General features: G+C 40.9%; 2 protein-coding genes across 10 annotated transcripts in view; both read right to left on the reverse strand.

The window, feature by feature from the left end:
* Nucleotides 1-1,429: 1,429 nt before the first annotated feature.
* On the reverse strand, nucleotides 1,430-7,818 carry THAP1 (THAP domain containing 1). Of its 7 annotated transcripts, none has more exons than XM_027122963.1 (4): nucleotides 7,511-7,623; nucleotides 5,302-5,620; nucleotides 3,967-4,162; nucleotides 1,430-3,427 (listed from the first exon to the last, which is right to left on the reverse strand). In XM_027122963.1, exons 2-4 carry the CDS (start codon nucleotides 5,325-5,327, stop codon nucleotides 3,053-3,055), a joined length of 597 nt encoding a protein of 198 aa, XP_026978764.1. In that variant the 5' UTR covers nucleotides 5,328-5,620; nucleotides 7,511-7,623; the 3' UTR covers nucleotides 1,430-3,052. The 7 variants fall into 7 exon arrangements, with proteins under 7 accessions (XP_026978764.1, XP_026978762.1, XP_026978759.1 ...); XM_027122961.1 differs by lacking the exon at nucleotides 5,302-5,620 and adding an exon at nucleotides 6,931-7,007; XM_027122958.1 differs by lacking the exon at nucleotides 5,302-5,620 and adding an exon at nucleotides 6,636-7,007.
* Nucleotides 7,819-11,921: 4,103 nt separating this feature from the next.
* Nucleotides 11,922-16,288, reverse strand: part of RNF170 (ring finger protein 170) — a 29,934-nt gene continuing 25,567 nt past the window's right edge. For all 3 annotated transcript variants that reach the window (XM_027122955.1, XM_027122954.1, XM_027122956.1), the window contains exon 7: nucleotides 11,922-14,735. In XM_027122955.1, the coding sequence (XP_026978756.1) occupies nucleotides 14,466-14,735 (270 nt within the window). In that variant the 3' untranslated portion in view covers nucleotides 11,922-14,465. The remainder of the gene's footprint in view (nucleotides 14,736-16,288) is intronic.

The raw sequence follows: 16,288 nt of genomic DNA on the forward strand, positions 1-16,288 counted from the left end.
GTAATGTCCAGGAACACCGGTTACCATCAGCCAAGAGCAATGCTCTTCACTCACTGCTTATCCAATTCACAGGGTCCCCAATATCAGGAAGAGTAATAACCAAAGAAGCAAATCTGTTCTCTTTTTCCTTTAAATGCTATTCATAGTTGGCTGTCTTCTTAAAATTCTGGAGCACAGCTGGAGTTTTCTTTTTATAGATCACATGGACTTTTAGATATGTCACTTATGACTGACTTTATAAAAGCCATAGGTTGTGGGTATGTGTATGTGTGCATAATTTTTTAAATAACTAAAGATGATCAGAGAATATTACTTCAATCTAAAAACAAAAAACCCGCATCAAGTGAAACTTTCAACTGCCTTCACCATTATGGTTATACTTCTAAGAAAGGGATTACACAAATTATAGTTAAAAGAAAAAATCTCCTCATGTATTTGAATTTCCAAGCAAAAATTTTTGCTAATAACTTTAGACACCAATGTTTCTTTACTGTAATGACAGAATTATTTTTAGTACACATAACAGGTACACAACTAATAAACATTTAGATTATTTTACAAAATTTTGAAACTTCTTTAATTTGGAATTTGATAGTTCAAACTATGCAGTAGTTTAAAGCAAAGTTTATAGCTGCATTATAAACAAGTATTTTAAAAACTGGTAACAAATTCTACTCTATTCCAGAAACCCATTTTGAAGAATCTAAACAGAATTGCTTAAATGTAAATGGCATACAGAGAACAGATGTCCAGTTGTCAGGAGTATTTCACAAAGGGATTCTGCCGGGTTTGGAGGTTCAGCAAGTGTTCAGGTCCATTCTAATTCTAAAATTCTACAGTTTTCCTAGTAGTTCTATTAAGAAACAGTTATTTCTTCTATTATTGCCAAATTATATCATTCATAGATGGAAACTTTAAGATGTCACTATCGGTACTTAGAATAAATGTCATCTTTTATACTATGGTGAAACTCACAAGGGTCTCCTCCCTACTTGTTCCAGACTGAGACCTTGTCCCTGCTGTTTCAGACTAAGTTTCACTATGATTGAAGAGGACCTATTTTAGCCTAAATGTTCTCCTTCTCTTGGCAATGTCATAAACGATACAATAGACAAAATGAATTTTAACAAAATGAATTTTTAAAACATTTCAACAAATGTTCCTTTCATATTCAGAAATAAACGCCTGTACCTCAAACTCCCTATGTTAAACATAATAAATGATTTAAATGCAAACAGTTGGTATACATGCTGCTTGCTCAGTTCTCTCCAAATAGGGATTTATGTCTCATGAAAAAAAAGTAGCTTCAGGTTAAATCATAATGCTAAGACACTAAGTAATTATGATGATCTCTTTTACAATTCAATGTTGGATTCTTGGTTCTGAGGACATGGACGCACACACACACAGATTTTTTTTACGTAGATGACAATTTAGATTTAAGATATACACTTTGCAAAATATTTACCCACATATTCTCCAGGAATCGTTAAGAGAGATGAAATGTAAAAACAACTACTTAGAGATTTTGTGGCTTCTAAAAACAGTTATGAGACTCACGAATAACTAGAAAAAAATCCTGATTCCTTAGAGTTAGTTCTAAGTGTTATTAGACGACATAATTTCAAGTAATCATAATTTTCTATTTTTGAAATACTGGTTCATAAAAAATCGAATCTCCATGAATCAAAGTAGTGGCATGGCAGTGAATTACACTGAAAATCAGGTCTACAAAAGACACTCTTGGACATCATCACTGAGTATCTTTAATACAGCCTTCAAAGGTCTGTGCAGCACTTTGAAATATGAAATAATTACAGTTGGAGCAGTTACTCTAAATCTCAGTAGGTAATTCCTACAGCAGTACTTGTTTACTCAGAACTGTTTTCATTTCAAATATATGTAAACTTTCTCACAAAGTCAGGACACAACTCACAGTTTGAACAGAAACCTCAGTATTTGAGTCTCGGCATTAAGTAAAATAAACATTACCTATCAGGATGCTTTCGAATGCAAATCACTCCTTAAGGTAAATGGGATGTAATTTCTAACTTGTGGTAAAAGTGAAGAAATCGTTTTTTATGTGAAGGCTTGACCAAAATCAATTAGTCAAGTGCAAGATTTTTACCTTATGGAACAAGTCAAACTCTACCCACACAACACATCTGGCAGAGATCTGGATGCAGGTACACCTACAGTTGGGGACTGGATGTCCCTTAGCTCGGCGCAGTGAGAGAAAAAGGCAAGCCGTGGATCAGCCCCCATTGGTCATTGGTCATTACCTCACTGATAACAATGCCTACTTTGCTTACTGGAGAGTGTATCTTGCAGTGGAGACACACTTCTAATTCTAGAATGCCAGACAGTGGGGGGAAAAGAAGGGTCCACTTTTTAAAAATCCATTCTTTAAAGTCTTTTAACCATTTTGGTTAGGTATGGAATGACTCATTTTCTGCTCTAAAGACAACCAATCTTTTTTTTTTAAGTATTGACTTGCCAATTTATCTTTGATAAATGATTAAGAAAGATAAATGAATCTGCTGACTTTACAAATAAGAATATGTGAATAAGAATATATATATATATATATATATATATATATATATATTTTCTGAGAAGTTATTGTCCCATGCTTCTGATTTAAAATGTGACTAAGTTCTCTCTCTCTAAATGAATAAAGTGTTCATTTAAAATTTTAAACTTTAAACTTAAATCATCCTTACTGCACTGTTATCATTCTCTTTACTTTTTATTTTCATATCATTTCTATAAATATTCAAATTAAGAAACAAAAATCCCCAATCTTGAAACCAACTTACAATGAAGTTAGTTTATAACTTTTAAAATATTTTGTTAAAATGTAAAAACCCTGAAATTACAAACAAAACATTTACAATTTTACAGTATATATCTAATTTATTCTTTTAAAAAAATATTCTGAATTGTTTTTATACAAGTGACCAAGTGTAGTTTTTTTCAAATGAAACTCCTCTACAGGCTAGAAGAGGGTAGGTGGTATTGCCCCACTGAACACCAACACAAATTTCACTCTTCATGCTGGGACTTCAACTATTTCAAAATAGTCATTTGGTAGAATCACATAACCCCTCTCGGAGACGTCGTCTTTCTCCTTCTGGAAGTGCACGACCTCCTTTAGCTTCTCCAGCTGCCGCTCCTGTCTTCTGCACCGCTGCTGTGCGGTCTTGAGCTTCTTTCTGAGCTTCTCTACTTGCTGTTCGAGCTGATGAATCCTCTTCCTCTGGTGCATGGTGTCCTCCACAGTGTAGTTGTGGTCACAGAAAACGGAGAGGTTATCAGGGGTCTGAAGAGGAGGCATGAGTAACCCGATAGCAGCATCAACCTGGGAAACCGGGGGTGTTGAAGGAGGTCGGGGAAGCTGTTCTTGGGGCTCTGGAAGATCTTCCTTCTAAAACAAAGATGCAGAGCACGTTTCAGTTTCATGACGAAACAGTTCACAAGAACTCATCTAGAATTTAAGAATACTAGACTCATTTCTGTCTCCTCGGTATAGAAACATTCTAAAATGAGAAAACAGTTCAAGTTTTAATTGTACTTTTCTTTCTGAAGTAGAAATGGGATGCAAGTAACACAGAATGATTATTAAGATTTAATTAAATATTAAGCACTTAAAACTGAGGGGAAAAATACTTTGAAACTGAACTATCACTGACAAAGAAAAATCAAACCTTATCAACATGTAAGTAGGACTACAGAGTGATCTCAAAGTAAGTTATGAAGCTAGACTGAGTTTCTTAGTGTGAGGATATTTAACTTTAATAAACTGCACTTTGTATTTTTTAAAAGTATTTCACTGTGAACAGTGGTTATTTACAAGTGATGGGTTCCAGGCAACATTTATTTTCTTAACACTACTCTGGATTTTCCACAGTGAACACATTAATTTTATAAACAGAAAACCACCCAATATTTTAAAACACTTATTACCTTGTCATGTGGTTCAGTACAAAGAAATATTGTGGGGACAGCATCCTCTTTCAGTAACTTGTTGTTGCACTCCCTCTTAAAGCAGTCCGGAGTAAAGTGTTCTGAGCAAATGCTGCTGTACTTGGTGGGCTTAAAGTTTTTCCTTCTGACAGCTGCCTCCCATTTTTTACAAAGACTGGGTCGAGTAAGAGGAAACCTAAGAAGACGACATAATTCAGTTTTCCAACCTTATTCAAAAAAAAAAGGCACACCCAGACTTTCCTGCTTAGAAAAGAACTAGCTTACATCGGTGTTAACACACCAAGGAGGCATTTGATTAAAAAACCAGCCCTGCCAATCTTTTTTTTTTGACAGTGTTTAGTTGTGTCCTTATTACCTTAGTTTGTTGAGAATGTACTTGTTTTGACATAGAAAACAGACTTGTGGCTGCCAAGGGTGGGAGAGGGGGAGGTATGGAGTGGGAGTTGGGGATTAGCAGATTGGAACTATTACATATAGAGAATGGATAAACAACAAGGGCCTACTGTATAGCACAGGGAACTATATTCAATATCCGGAGATAAACCATAATGGAAAAGAATACGAAGAAGAATGTATACATATGCATAACTGAATCACTTTGCTGAACAGCAGAAATTAACACATTATAAATCAACTAGACTTGAATCAAGTAAATTTTTTTAAAATGTACTTCTTTTAAAATCCTATAACTAAAGTGACCACCACTAATGTGGAATATAAGTCATCCCTCCCAGCATGGTATCTTTGTTCTTCTTAAAAAGCAATATTTCTTACAGGAATCTGATTGATCACATAACAGCTATAAGAATGTCAGATACAATGACATATACAATCTAAACAGGACAGGCTGATTAAGAATTTACATTATAAAAAAATATTCTTATTAAAAGGTAGCCATGTGGATAGATGCACGCAGGTGGCAGAGTTAAGTGATGGGAGGCTGGGGTCGAGGCCCACATGCAGCGATATTGTAAATAACCTTCACTAACAGATACAGGGATTCCACACACATCTAAACACACAAGGGTAAATCGTATAGGTCCACTATCTGTTTATCTCAGTTTTTAATGCTTAACTTTTATACTGAAGACACTAAAAGTTTCAGGTAAAAATACAGGCTATAGAGTGAATTTGTATTAATTATTTTTTCACCAGTGATTTTCTGCATATTATAAAACAAAATTGCACGTTTATAACTATGTACTGAGAAAAAGAAGCTTTTGATTCTCAGAATCAGTATGACAAATATGAATTAATCAAATTAGTTAAATCATAGTGAGAAAGAAATAGAGAAAAGTATTCATTTCGAATTACCTCTTAATCAACTGAAATATGTCCATTAGGCCCAGATAAAGGGAGCTAGGAAGAGCTTAAACTTATTGTGATTTTATTCTTCCAGGTCAAGGATTTAGTGAGCTGGGGGATTGGAAAGAAGCCAAAAAAGGGTGCTTTGCATCTGTGTTCGACAGTTCCTCTTCCAAGTGAGGTACGCCTGAGCCTGACTCTGCTGTGATCAGGAAGCTCTAACCCACCGTTGCGGCAGTCCCTTTTCTTTGCCCAGCATAGCTGTTCCCACTGCCATCAGGTAGAAAGTGAGAAAAGGACTCCTAGAAGGTTCCTGCTGGAAGTGCCTCTAGAAGTACAAACATGGTAGCAATCACTGATAAAACTCAGCACTCAGGGCCTCCAGACTCAAGGACTACAATGCAGGTTCTTTCTGAGGTCAAGATCTTTCCCATTTACTTCCCCAAACTGTTCTTTTAGATAAGGGCTTAGAGGCAGGCTAGCCCTTCTTTCGATTTAACAGCCAGCAGAAACTCAGTATTTCTGATGTGTGAATGTCATCCTTAACCAGTCTGCAGTGCCAGTGAAGGGTCTTCCCTATGTTTAGATTCCCTCTGCCATATCATTAGAAATGGGGAGGTGGGAACTGAATGCCTTTGATCACATCACCATCTCCAGACCTACTCCTTCACTTTGGAAGTCCTGGAGGTCAATTCATCAGCTTTCAGAAGTTCTAATAGATCAAGAGGTAATAGAAGGACATACTGAACCGAATCCTGGAAGTGTTAAGTGTTCTATCCCCTTCTCGGAAGGGGAAACATCAATACTCAAGATCTCTTTAAAGGGACTTGCTTGGTGACACAGTGGATAAGAAGAATCCGCCTGCCAATGAGGGGGACACGGGTTAGAGCCCTGGTCCGGGAAGATCCCACATGCTGCGGAGCAACTAAGCCCATGAGCCACAACTACTGAGCCCGTGTGCCACAACTACTGAGCCCCCGCGCCAGGCTCCGCAACAAAAGAAGCCACAGCAATGAGAAGTCCACGCATGGCAACGAAGAGCAGCACCCGCTTGCCGCAACTAGAGAAAGCCCGTGTGCAGCAACAAAGCCCCAACGCGGCCAAAAATAAAAAATTATTTTTTTAATTAAAATCTTAAAAAAAAAAGTTCTCTCTATGCTCTAGACACTCTTATTTCTGTTCCTCTCATATTCTATCAAACCTATAAAATGCGCCCACATTCCCTGTTAAAAAGGTCCCCACCCCCAAACTGAATATTTGCTTTTGCTTTTGTAATTACTTAGCTATAAATAATTTGTATGATTTACCACTAACTCTCATTTCTTTAGCTATTATCCACTTACAGTCGTAAGTTACGGCCACATTTTCTTAACGTAGTAAAACTTGTGAACACTGAATTTGGCTGAATGAAAATGGCACCGTGCAGACATCGAACGATCACTATCATTCCGTTCTGCGGTTTTCTTCTCAAGAGAAGACCGTCCCTCCTCGGACTCCGGCCGCGGCACCTCCCGGATGAAGCAGCCCCGAGGGCGGTGGGCCGCGTTCCCTCCGAGAGTGCTCTTCCCCACGCACGATACCCTGCTACTGCCCACGCTGCCGCTGTGCGCGAAACACAGCTCTTCATCTTGGCAGTACCTGAACCCTTCTGGGAAACTCACTGGTCCTTGAACGTTGGGTCCTAGAAACTGGGTCCAAAACATCCTCCCGGACGCCTGGCCAAGTCAGTCCTAACGGCTGTGACGCTGGACCGCCCCACGCCCCCTCCAGCAGGCAGGGAAACGCGGGCCTTCTCCGTCGCTGCTGCTGCTTCAGCCTCCCTTCTAAAGACTCATTACCACCTGCCTACTCCGCGACCCGGGTGATGAAACCAGCTGCCTCCGGGTCTGGAGACCTCACGACCCGCCGGGTCTCCAGGCATCGCCCTTGGGCCCCGAACCTGCCACCCCGAGCGGCGCGCGAGCCTAAGCGCGAGGACAGGCCGGCGCGGCCACGCGCGCCGAGAACGCCACCCGGGGCGGGGCGCCGGCGGCTACTCCGGGGACGAGCCCACCGCTCCTGGCCCGGAGCGCCGACGGCGCCCCGCCCCTAGCCCCGCCCATCGCCCCGCCCCTCTCACAGGTCTCGCGCGGACACGCGCCTGGCTCCGCCCCCGAGCACGGCCGCGCGCCCCCGGCCCCACTAGGGGCCGAGCCCACGAGGCGCGCAGAGTACTTACTTGTGGAAAGAAACGGGCTTATCCTTGTCGTATCGGTTCTTGCAGCCGTAGGCGGAACAGGACTGCACCATCCTCCCGGTCCTCAGTTACTTAACTTCTGCCGCCCCAGCAGGCAGTTGAGGCTGCTATCGATGTCGCCGCGCTCGGCTTTGACACCTTCACTGCTTCTGTAGTTTTGGTCAGCAGTTAGAGTGATGAGAGCCTTATTCGGAGTGACTCATGTGCTCGTTTTGTTGTTTGCATTAGCAGAAGGACCACAGCCATCGCCCGTCTCCCATCTCCAAAATGGCGGAGGCAGCTTCAACCTCACCTCTCGCGATGAGTTCGTCCTACTGTCTCTGATTAGCCCTGAGGTCAGAGGTAACGTTCCCTGGGACGCAGGCCATTGGCTGAGGCCCGGCGTGTCGCGAGGCGAGCTCGGCCTTGCGCAAGTGGGCGGGGCCTCCGAGCTTCCGGAAGGAAGAAGGAACTGCCTGGGGGGAGGGGAGGGGGAGTGGGCGGGAGCCCAGGGCCGGTTCCGCCCCCACGGTGCTTCGCTGGGTTACTTATCCCGGACGGTGTAGGGTGGAGAGCTAGACGGTCTGTTGGGTCAGCTGGGCTAAAGTAGGGCAGGTGTAAACCTGAGGGCGTTGGGCAGTTGCGCTCTTTTCTCTGAAAGCGCGGCCACAGATGGCGTGATTCCTAGAACTAGGTGGACTCCTCCTCTCCCAGCCCGCTGGCCTCCATCGCCTTACCTGCCTCTTCAGGTATCGCGAGGCTCTGAGGAGCCCAGGCCCCGGCGCCTAGCAGCGAGGGCGGACGCCCGCACGCAGCCGGCGGGCCGAGGCTGTTGGCTGCTGTAGCGATCTCAGTTAGCCCGTCCCCAGGTGCTGCGTCGGGAATCGCCGACAGCTGACGCGCCTTTCAGTCGGAGGGAGGTTTTGCCTCTTCCGTGGGTGCCGGTAATCTCGTGGCTCGTGATGAAGTGAGCAAGACTAGTATAGCCCCCGTGTTCATAGCGCTTATGTTCTACTGAGGGGAAGGCGTACAATAAAAAATATAAAAGAATCGCACTGTGCGAAGATGCCCGAATACGTTAGAACGCTGGAAGGGTGAATGAGGGCGGAGGAGAGGTCACTGCCTACTGTCTGAGAAGGGGGCCGTTGAATCTGAGAACCAGAGGGAGGGAAAAACATGTAACGGTGTAAAGAAGGAAGGTGGGCAGGCTGGGGAGAGCGTTCCTGGCCCAAGGAGTGTGTGCTACGACCCTGAGGCAGGAAGGAGTTTTGTCTTTTCTGGGAGCTGAATGGAGGCTGTGTGGTCGAGCCCATGAGCTAGGGAAGGAGGGCATGAAGTGAGGCTGAAGAGCAGCAAGTTGTTGGTCTGGATGTTAGCGCAGTGGGAAGCCGTTCAGCCATTTAAGCATTTTGAAAAAGTCATTCTGGCTGTTAAAGGAAGAGTTTATCAGTGAGGGGCAACAGCGAAACTGAGCCGACCAACTAAGGGGCTGTTTCAGGCAAGCAAGAGGTTGGCAGCTTTGGACTGAGGTGGTGGCAGCAGAGACATGTGTAAGGGGCAGAAGCACCAGAGCTTGCTGATGGATGAAAACGAGAATGAGGAGGAAAAGGATCAAGATATCGGGGGTGACTTGAGCGTGACTTTCTGGCTGGAGCAACTTAAGATAAATGGACGGTGGTGCCTTTTACTGAGATGCTGACGGCCTTAAAAAAAAAAAAAAATTAAAAAAAAACTATGTCCCCCAACAGGATAGAGGCCTGGGAGGGGAGGGAGTGATTCCGGAAGCTTTGGGGTTGTAGGACTGAGGAATGTCAGACGTGAAAGAAAGTATAAATAGTTCTGAGGTTGGGAATGCAGGCTACTAAAGAAGCGTGGAAGCTCCCCAGCCAGTCCAGGGTGCCCTTTTGAGGCTTGTGATCCAGTCATTTAAGTCGTTTGGTTGGATTTCCCTCAGCCAAGTTCTGTTCTCCCCTCCCCTTCTATCTTCTAGCTCTCCATAATTTGGAAATGAAATAAACATTTTTATTATGTGTTGACTATCATCCTAATGTTTCCTTACTTGAAAATGGTAAATTTACTGGTAAGGTGAATTGAATGTAATTAAAATATATATATTACTGAACTGAACTAAAGGTTGTATTTTTCTTTGTAAAAAAACAGTCCCCCGAACTAAATTTTCACAGTGTGGTCTGCAAATCAATTTATTTGCTTAATAGAAAAATAATTTTCAGTACCTCTAAACTAACCTGCACCCATCATTGGCTTCTCCTTTGCCCACTTCTTAACATTTCCTAAGGCTGGAATAACTGTTCCTTACTTGTCAAGGGGTGACTTCAAGGAAGCATTTTTACTTTTCAAAGATGATTGTCTGCTTTTTAAAAATGTTGATGGAAGCAACCCAAACGTCCATTAATAGTTGAGTAAGTTGTGGTACAGTCATACAGTGGAATACTATATAGCAATTAAAATAAAGCAGTCCCACAACCTGGATGATTCTTAACAAACATAATGTTGAAGAAGTCAGACACAAAAGAAATACACTATATGATTCTGTTTTTTGTAGAGTGAAAAAACAAAAGTAGGTAAAACTAAAGTCAGAAGAGGCTACTTTTGGGGAGAGAGGCAATGAAGGGGGGCTTATGGGATGGTGGTGGTAATGCATCTTTTGACCAAAGTGATGGTTAAACAGTGTGTTCACTTTATGATAATTCATCATCTGACCTCTATAAGATGTTTGGTATTTGTTCTACTTTAATAAAATAGCTTATTAAGCAAACAAGGGCCACACAAGATAGGCAAAACTGCCATTTTTTTTACAGAATGAGAGAGATGTTTATATGCTCTTATGATCTCTTCATCTGACCACTTCAGTAAATATCGAAAGTGAATATATGCGTAGCTTTATATGACCATTTAAGGGAAAGGGAATAAATAGGGATGAACTGAAGGATAGTTAGAAGTTTGATGTTCTTCAGAGTCTTCAGAGGCTGGGAGCTAATTCATTTACTAATAGAACACTTTTTAGGGAAAAAGGAAAATTTAACCCTTGACCTTACAAGGGTAGGTTCTGTCTCAGTTTTTCCAGCAGGGGACACTTTGTCTTCTTGCTTGATAAACTGAAGAAAAATACACCACTTTTTTGATGTTGGAGAAGACTAAGGCCTAAAGATGCCTTAAACTCACTGATCTCTAACAGTTTAGATTTTAGTTTCTATCCAACTATGCTGCTTTTTCTATAAACAGTTTTTATTTTAAAATACCCTCACATTCATTCTCTCTGGGCCTCATTATCTTCACCTGTAGAGTTAGGCTGTAGGACTGAGGAATTTCTAATTTGGAATCCATGAATGGTCAGCTCTTTGAATCCCCTGAAAATGAATCAAAACTATACGTATGTGTATATATGCATTTTTCTGGGGGAGCTATCCATAGGTTTTATCTGATTTTCACAGAGAAAACACAAAAACTAGTCAGTTTCTAAGGTCCCTTACAGCTGTTAACATTCTAGGATTCGTGAAACAAAGATTAATTTCCATGTAGATGTTAACTATAGGTTTCCTCTAAGACCGATTAGCAGGGTGAGTGTTTTGATCTGAATTATTAGATATTTTTGAGTAGTTATTTTTAAATTTTGTGTTTTAAAATTAATTAAAATCTAAACTGTTAGATGTAGTGAAGTTTAAAACATCTTTATTTAGCCCATAGCCCTCTCCTATGTCACATACTACATTCCCCTTAAAAGGCCACTAGTCTGGAAGAAAAAGGACAGTGTTCAGACATGCTCAGTGTTGTCTAACGGGTGTGTACTCCCCTCATGCCCCGTTCTGGACATGGGACAAGTCAGAGGAGGCAGTGGGTGGAGGGGACAGTGACTGATAACACCTGAGGTTTGCTTGCAGTCAGGAACTCGATGCTTCAAACAAATACTGATGCTGTGAAGATGGTCTGGTTCTGACTGAACAGCAAAAGCTCTACGATTGTCTTTATCTCTGTGACAGGATCGCCTCCTGTCGGCAGCCCTTAAAGCCTACTAACCTGGTCTTGGGAAACTCTTTAAGCCTTAGGGCCTTAAAACCTTGAGTGCCCTTTTCCTATCCCTCAGACTCAGAAAAGAACATTTCAGTTATCAACTATACAGTTTCAGTAAAATACACACTCAAAAGAAATAGGGGTGGGGAATCAGGGTGCAAGGGTACTGATTCCAATCTCACCCTTATTGTCCAGAATTAATATAGATTGCCCACATTAAATAATTTTTCTCAAAAACATTTCTACACTTAAAATTTTAAAATTAATTAGAAACGTGATGAGGTGAAAAAGAAAGCCACTGCAACCATTGTATTGAATGCTATTTCAGGAGTTTCGAATTTTAAAGCAGTGTCAAAGAAACCAGACAATAACAGCTACTCTTTAATTTTAGATATGTTGCTTTTATTCAAAAGAGTCACTGCTTGACAAACTCTTAAATCACAAGGTTTGAACCAAACTGTCAGTCCTCTGAAACAGCTCTGTGAGGTAGGTATCCGCACAGCCAGAGGGACCAGCACAGTCCTTTCTTCCCATGTTACTTTCAGTGCTGAGAACTATAGCAGCTGGAACCACTGTTCTAGTGGACAGTTAGAACAACTGTTTCCTCTGTCTCCCTCCCCACAGAGCTGCCCAAGTTATCATCTGCTCCTGGGGCTGGACCATCTGTTTTTTGAAAGTTACAATATTGTTGTTTACGAAAATCCAAACTGTTGCTTTGATTTATATGCTCTAACTCTGAATCACAGAAGTATTACTATGATGTTTAAAAATTTAAAACACTGATTGACTCTACTTGCTTTAAATACTCTCGGATCCCTTCTACATTTATTATCACTGATCAATAAAGATGACATAATAAACAGGTCTAAACTTCTGAGAAGACAGCATATTCCCTTTTCAACTTAGTAAGACTTCCTACAGTGTTTTTGTATGTTACAAAAGTTGGTACAATACGCCTCTACCAGGAAAGTCTTAGAAGGAATTCCAAATATTACAATAAAAGTACTGTAACTGTAACACTTGAAGCAGAACACATGCACAGAAAATTAAAACCTTTCAAAAATGGCTTTGCTGTAGTCCCACACCAAATTTATAATTGGTAGGCAATGCGTTTCGAGACTGATAAATGGTGGTGTAAAGAACTCCTACTCATTAGCTTCTCAAGTTAGTGACTGCAGCTGAAACGTTTTCCTGTGAAGTGTGCCACTCTATGAGAAGTTTGATTTGGACATGGTGAATCAGGATTCGTGGAGTCTTGATACGTAATCTTTCTAAACCTTTGTTCTTAGGAGAACCCAAGCTGTCCTACTCCAGTATGTTCCAAAAGTCTTCCAAAGGATCCCAGTTTCTCCCCATGTAGGAGTCCTAGGAGTCTAATACCAGTTCGGTCACTTATCTGTGCATGGCTTCAGACAAAAAAAAGCCCTTTCATCTACGTCAGGGATTTCATCTATGAAAAGGAAGGTAATGCCCTGTCTTCTTCACCTAACTCTCTTGAGGATTAAATGAACGATATGCAAGAAATCGCTTTAATTACAATGTGCTATACTTAAGGATTTTGTTTTTCTCTGTGACAAGCAGCAGCTTTGTCTTAGGCCCAAATTACAAGACACTACTGATGTATCATTCAGCATCTCATCAGTTGATGGCCTCTGATTCACCTGGAAGACTGACAGTGAGGCTCACTGATACATGAGTGGACAGGATGACTAGCAGTGGCTGCCAGGCGCAGAGCTGACACTGCCTGAGCCCTGGGGATCAGTGACTACCCTGCTGTCCAGGTCACTCAAGGGCAGTGCCAGCTGAGGGAGTTAAGATTTCGTAATACTTGCGGTTTTGGTTCTTCTCAAACAGAAAACTGCATAAAAGAGCGTTAAGTACTTATGCTGTAGTCATCCAAAAACCAAGATAACGTTCCTGCTGAATCATCTCATTCTGCACAAGGCCTGATGAATCTGGGCTATATTCTGTCATCTAGGGACAGTATTACAAAAGTGTTCTGACAAGAGAAAACTAACCAAATCTGTACATTCTGTCGCTATAGCTCACCAGTAATTTCTCTTGTCAAATTTAGTGTTCCTAGTACCCTCCTCAGGTCTTTGATGCTCACAGCTACGGAGAACCACCTTCCTCAGGAATGTACCAAACTGTTATGTGTCTGCAGTATCACCCAGGTTCCTGAAACAAAAATTCCCTTTACAAGTAACTTTTATATACTGTTCCTATAAAAGGACCAAACTCTTACTGAAATGCCATAACTGAGAATATCAAGAGTGCTGGCTGGAGTCCAATGTCTCACAACTTGTTAATTCTCCTGTCACTTAAGGAAGTGTTCTGTAAACCAGAATATAAAATCAAATTAACAAAGTTCAAGTTTCTTCTTTCCCCTTCAGCTGGTAGCAAAGAATTATATCAGAATGGAAAAGCAGAACTGCTCCAAATGAACAAAACCTAGCTACTCAAAGAAACACTGATTTTTCCCCAATATTGTACAATATTTTATTGTAACCAAAATACTTAGGTGAGTCTCACAGCAATATATTATCATGTGGGTACTCACCGAGAAGGATGAATTGGATAAACTGTACATTTGACAACACCTTACTATACATCCAGTTAACCTGAATAGTTTGGTGGGGGAGAAGATATAGAAGCATCCCATTTTATATAATTCCATATTTTTCCACAACTTTATAGACAACACAGAATGAAGATACAGTTGTAAATCACTATAATTCTAACCTTACTATTGGGACCTGCAACATGTAAAAATTCCAGTCATATATTGCTAGGCATTTGCAAATGACAATCAAATGTTTGTCATACAGTGGTTTTAAACTTGTAAGATAATATTCAAATGCTTTAAACTGCCATGGTCCTTTTGTTTGATTTTACACATTGACTCAAATATTTTAGTGCACTCATTTTCTCATCTGTTGAGTCTCTGTGTTACTACTTCTCGGTACATAATAGAGATGTAGATGAGCAACAAAAATACGACAAAGAAATCATCGAGAAAGCCTAGAATTCCAAACAGGGCTTCAGGCACAAAATCTAGAGGCGATATAAGGTAGAAAAAAGCCCCCATTAAACAAAGTATTATCCTGATACGGAACATCCAGAAAAGGCCTCCGACTGAAAACACCTCTCTGAATGCATGCCTCAGTAAAGTGGGTAGGTCCATAATTCTTTCCATAATCTGGTAGGGGAAGAACAAATACTGTGATTTGGTATCTAGTGTGTTAGACTTAAAAATAATATAATTTTCTTACAATGTGCAGACAAACTCAGTTAACATGAATGAAGGAGTTTCATGTATTCACTGAACACCATATTTTCTAGTTACACATTTTATTTAAAAATAGTTCTTTGATTACTAGGTTCTTATAAAATAGGTCTTATTGCAGATAATTGAAAATAACTAAAATATCAACAAATTTGAAACACAGGATATAGTAATACAAAACTCAAGTTATTTCTAATTTGAGTTAGTAAAATAAACCAACAAAGAAGCCAGTGTACTGAACTAGGCTGAGGCTTGAGCTTTAAAGTTGGACACACCACTTATTAGCCAAGTGATCTTGGGGAAAGTTGTTTAACCTACTAGAGATAAGTCAACAACTAACTGAGTATGTGCCACAAGGACTATTAAGAACTAGAAGAGATATTGTTATAAAAGACCTTGATAAATTGCCAGACAATATATAAGTATATACATATATAGAATATATAAGTATATACAGACACATCAACTTTGATGGCTTTGACCATCTAAGAATAGCAATGAAACTGATTTCCTTCTTAGGATGTTTATTCTGCTTAGCTTGAGTTTAAGTGAATTTTTTTTTTCCTTCGGTACGCAGGCCTCTCACCGCTGTGGCCTCTTCCATTGCAGAGCACAGGCTCCGGATGCGCAGGCCCAGTGGCCATGGCCCACGGGCCCAGCTGCTCTGCAGCATGTGGGATCTTCCTGGACCGGGGCACGAACCCATGTCCCCTGCATCGGCAGGCGGACTCTCAACCACTGCGCCACCAGGGAAGCCCTAAGTGAATTATTAATTGCCACAAAAATTTTTGAAATGCCAGGCCTTACCCTTTCTGGAAATGATTATGGTTTCTGAATATATACAGACTAATAATTAGATTATATTTACTTTGTAAATATACTAAAACCCACTGAATTGTATACTTTAAACAGGGGTACTATATGGTGTGTAAATTACATCTAAATAAAGTTTTTTTTTTAAAAAAAAGACAGTACCAGTATCTATTTGTATGACCTTGAGCAAGTCAGTTTCGTCTCTGACTGGAAACTTCTCACTTCCTCTGCATAGCTCTTAGCTGACTGCATGACCATAAGGCCGCGTGTAGTAATGAGGCACCGTGACGACTCCTGAACCTAACTTCTTTGAGGTCTTACTTCTCAGGGGTTGGGAGATGCAAGAGAAACTGGCCAGAGGAAGTAAATCACTTCCTGTGGTCATTCCAGTGCCAGTTCAGCTGTTTTTAACAATCTGTATAAATATCACAAATCCAACTCTAAGTATGTATTTTGTCCAACAAATGCCGAATAAGTTAAGAGGGAGATGGAGACGAAAATGGGAAGAACTGAGCAAGCAATGAGAAAACGGTTTTAAAAACCCCACCAGACAAAGAATATCTTGTAATTCCTTTTGGAAAACAGATCACAAAAGAACAAAAATGGTCTTTTTAGAATCACTCCTCATGCTGATTTTCTGTTCTCTGTGGAAG

Source organism: Aethalodelphis obliquidens, unplaced genomic scaffold (assembly GCF_003676395.1).
Source record: "Aethalodelphis obliquidens isolate GAN/ISIS:26980383/991018 unplaced genomic scaffold, ASM367639v1 scaffold25, whole genome shotgun sequence".
NCBI lineage: Eukaryota > Metazoa > Chordata > Mammalia > Artiodactyla > Delphinidae > Aethalodelphis > Aethalodelphis obliquidens.

Coding starts and splice junctions, on each gene's coding strand:
- THAP1 (XM_027122958.1), bottom strand. CDS start 6,919: ATGAAGAGCTGTGTTTCGCGCACAGCGGCAGCGTGGGCAGTAGCAGGG. Junction 4,163..6,635: donor TGTGGCCGTAACTTACGACT/GTAAGTGGATAA, acceptor TCGTCTTCTTAG/GTTTCCTCTTACTCGACCCA. Junction 3,428..3,966: donor GTACTGAACCACATGACAAG/GTAATAAGTGTT, acceptor TCTTTGTTTTAG/AAGGAAGATCTTCCAGAGCC.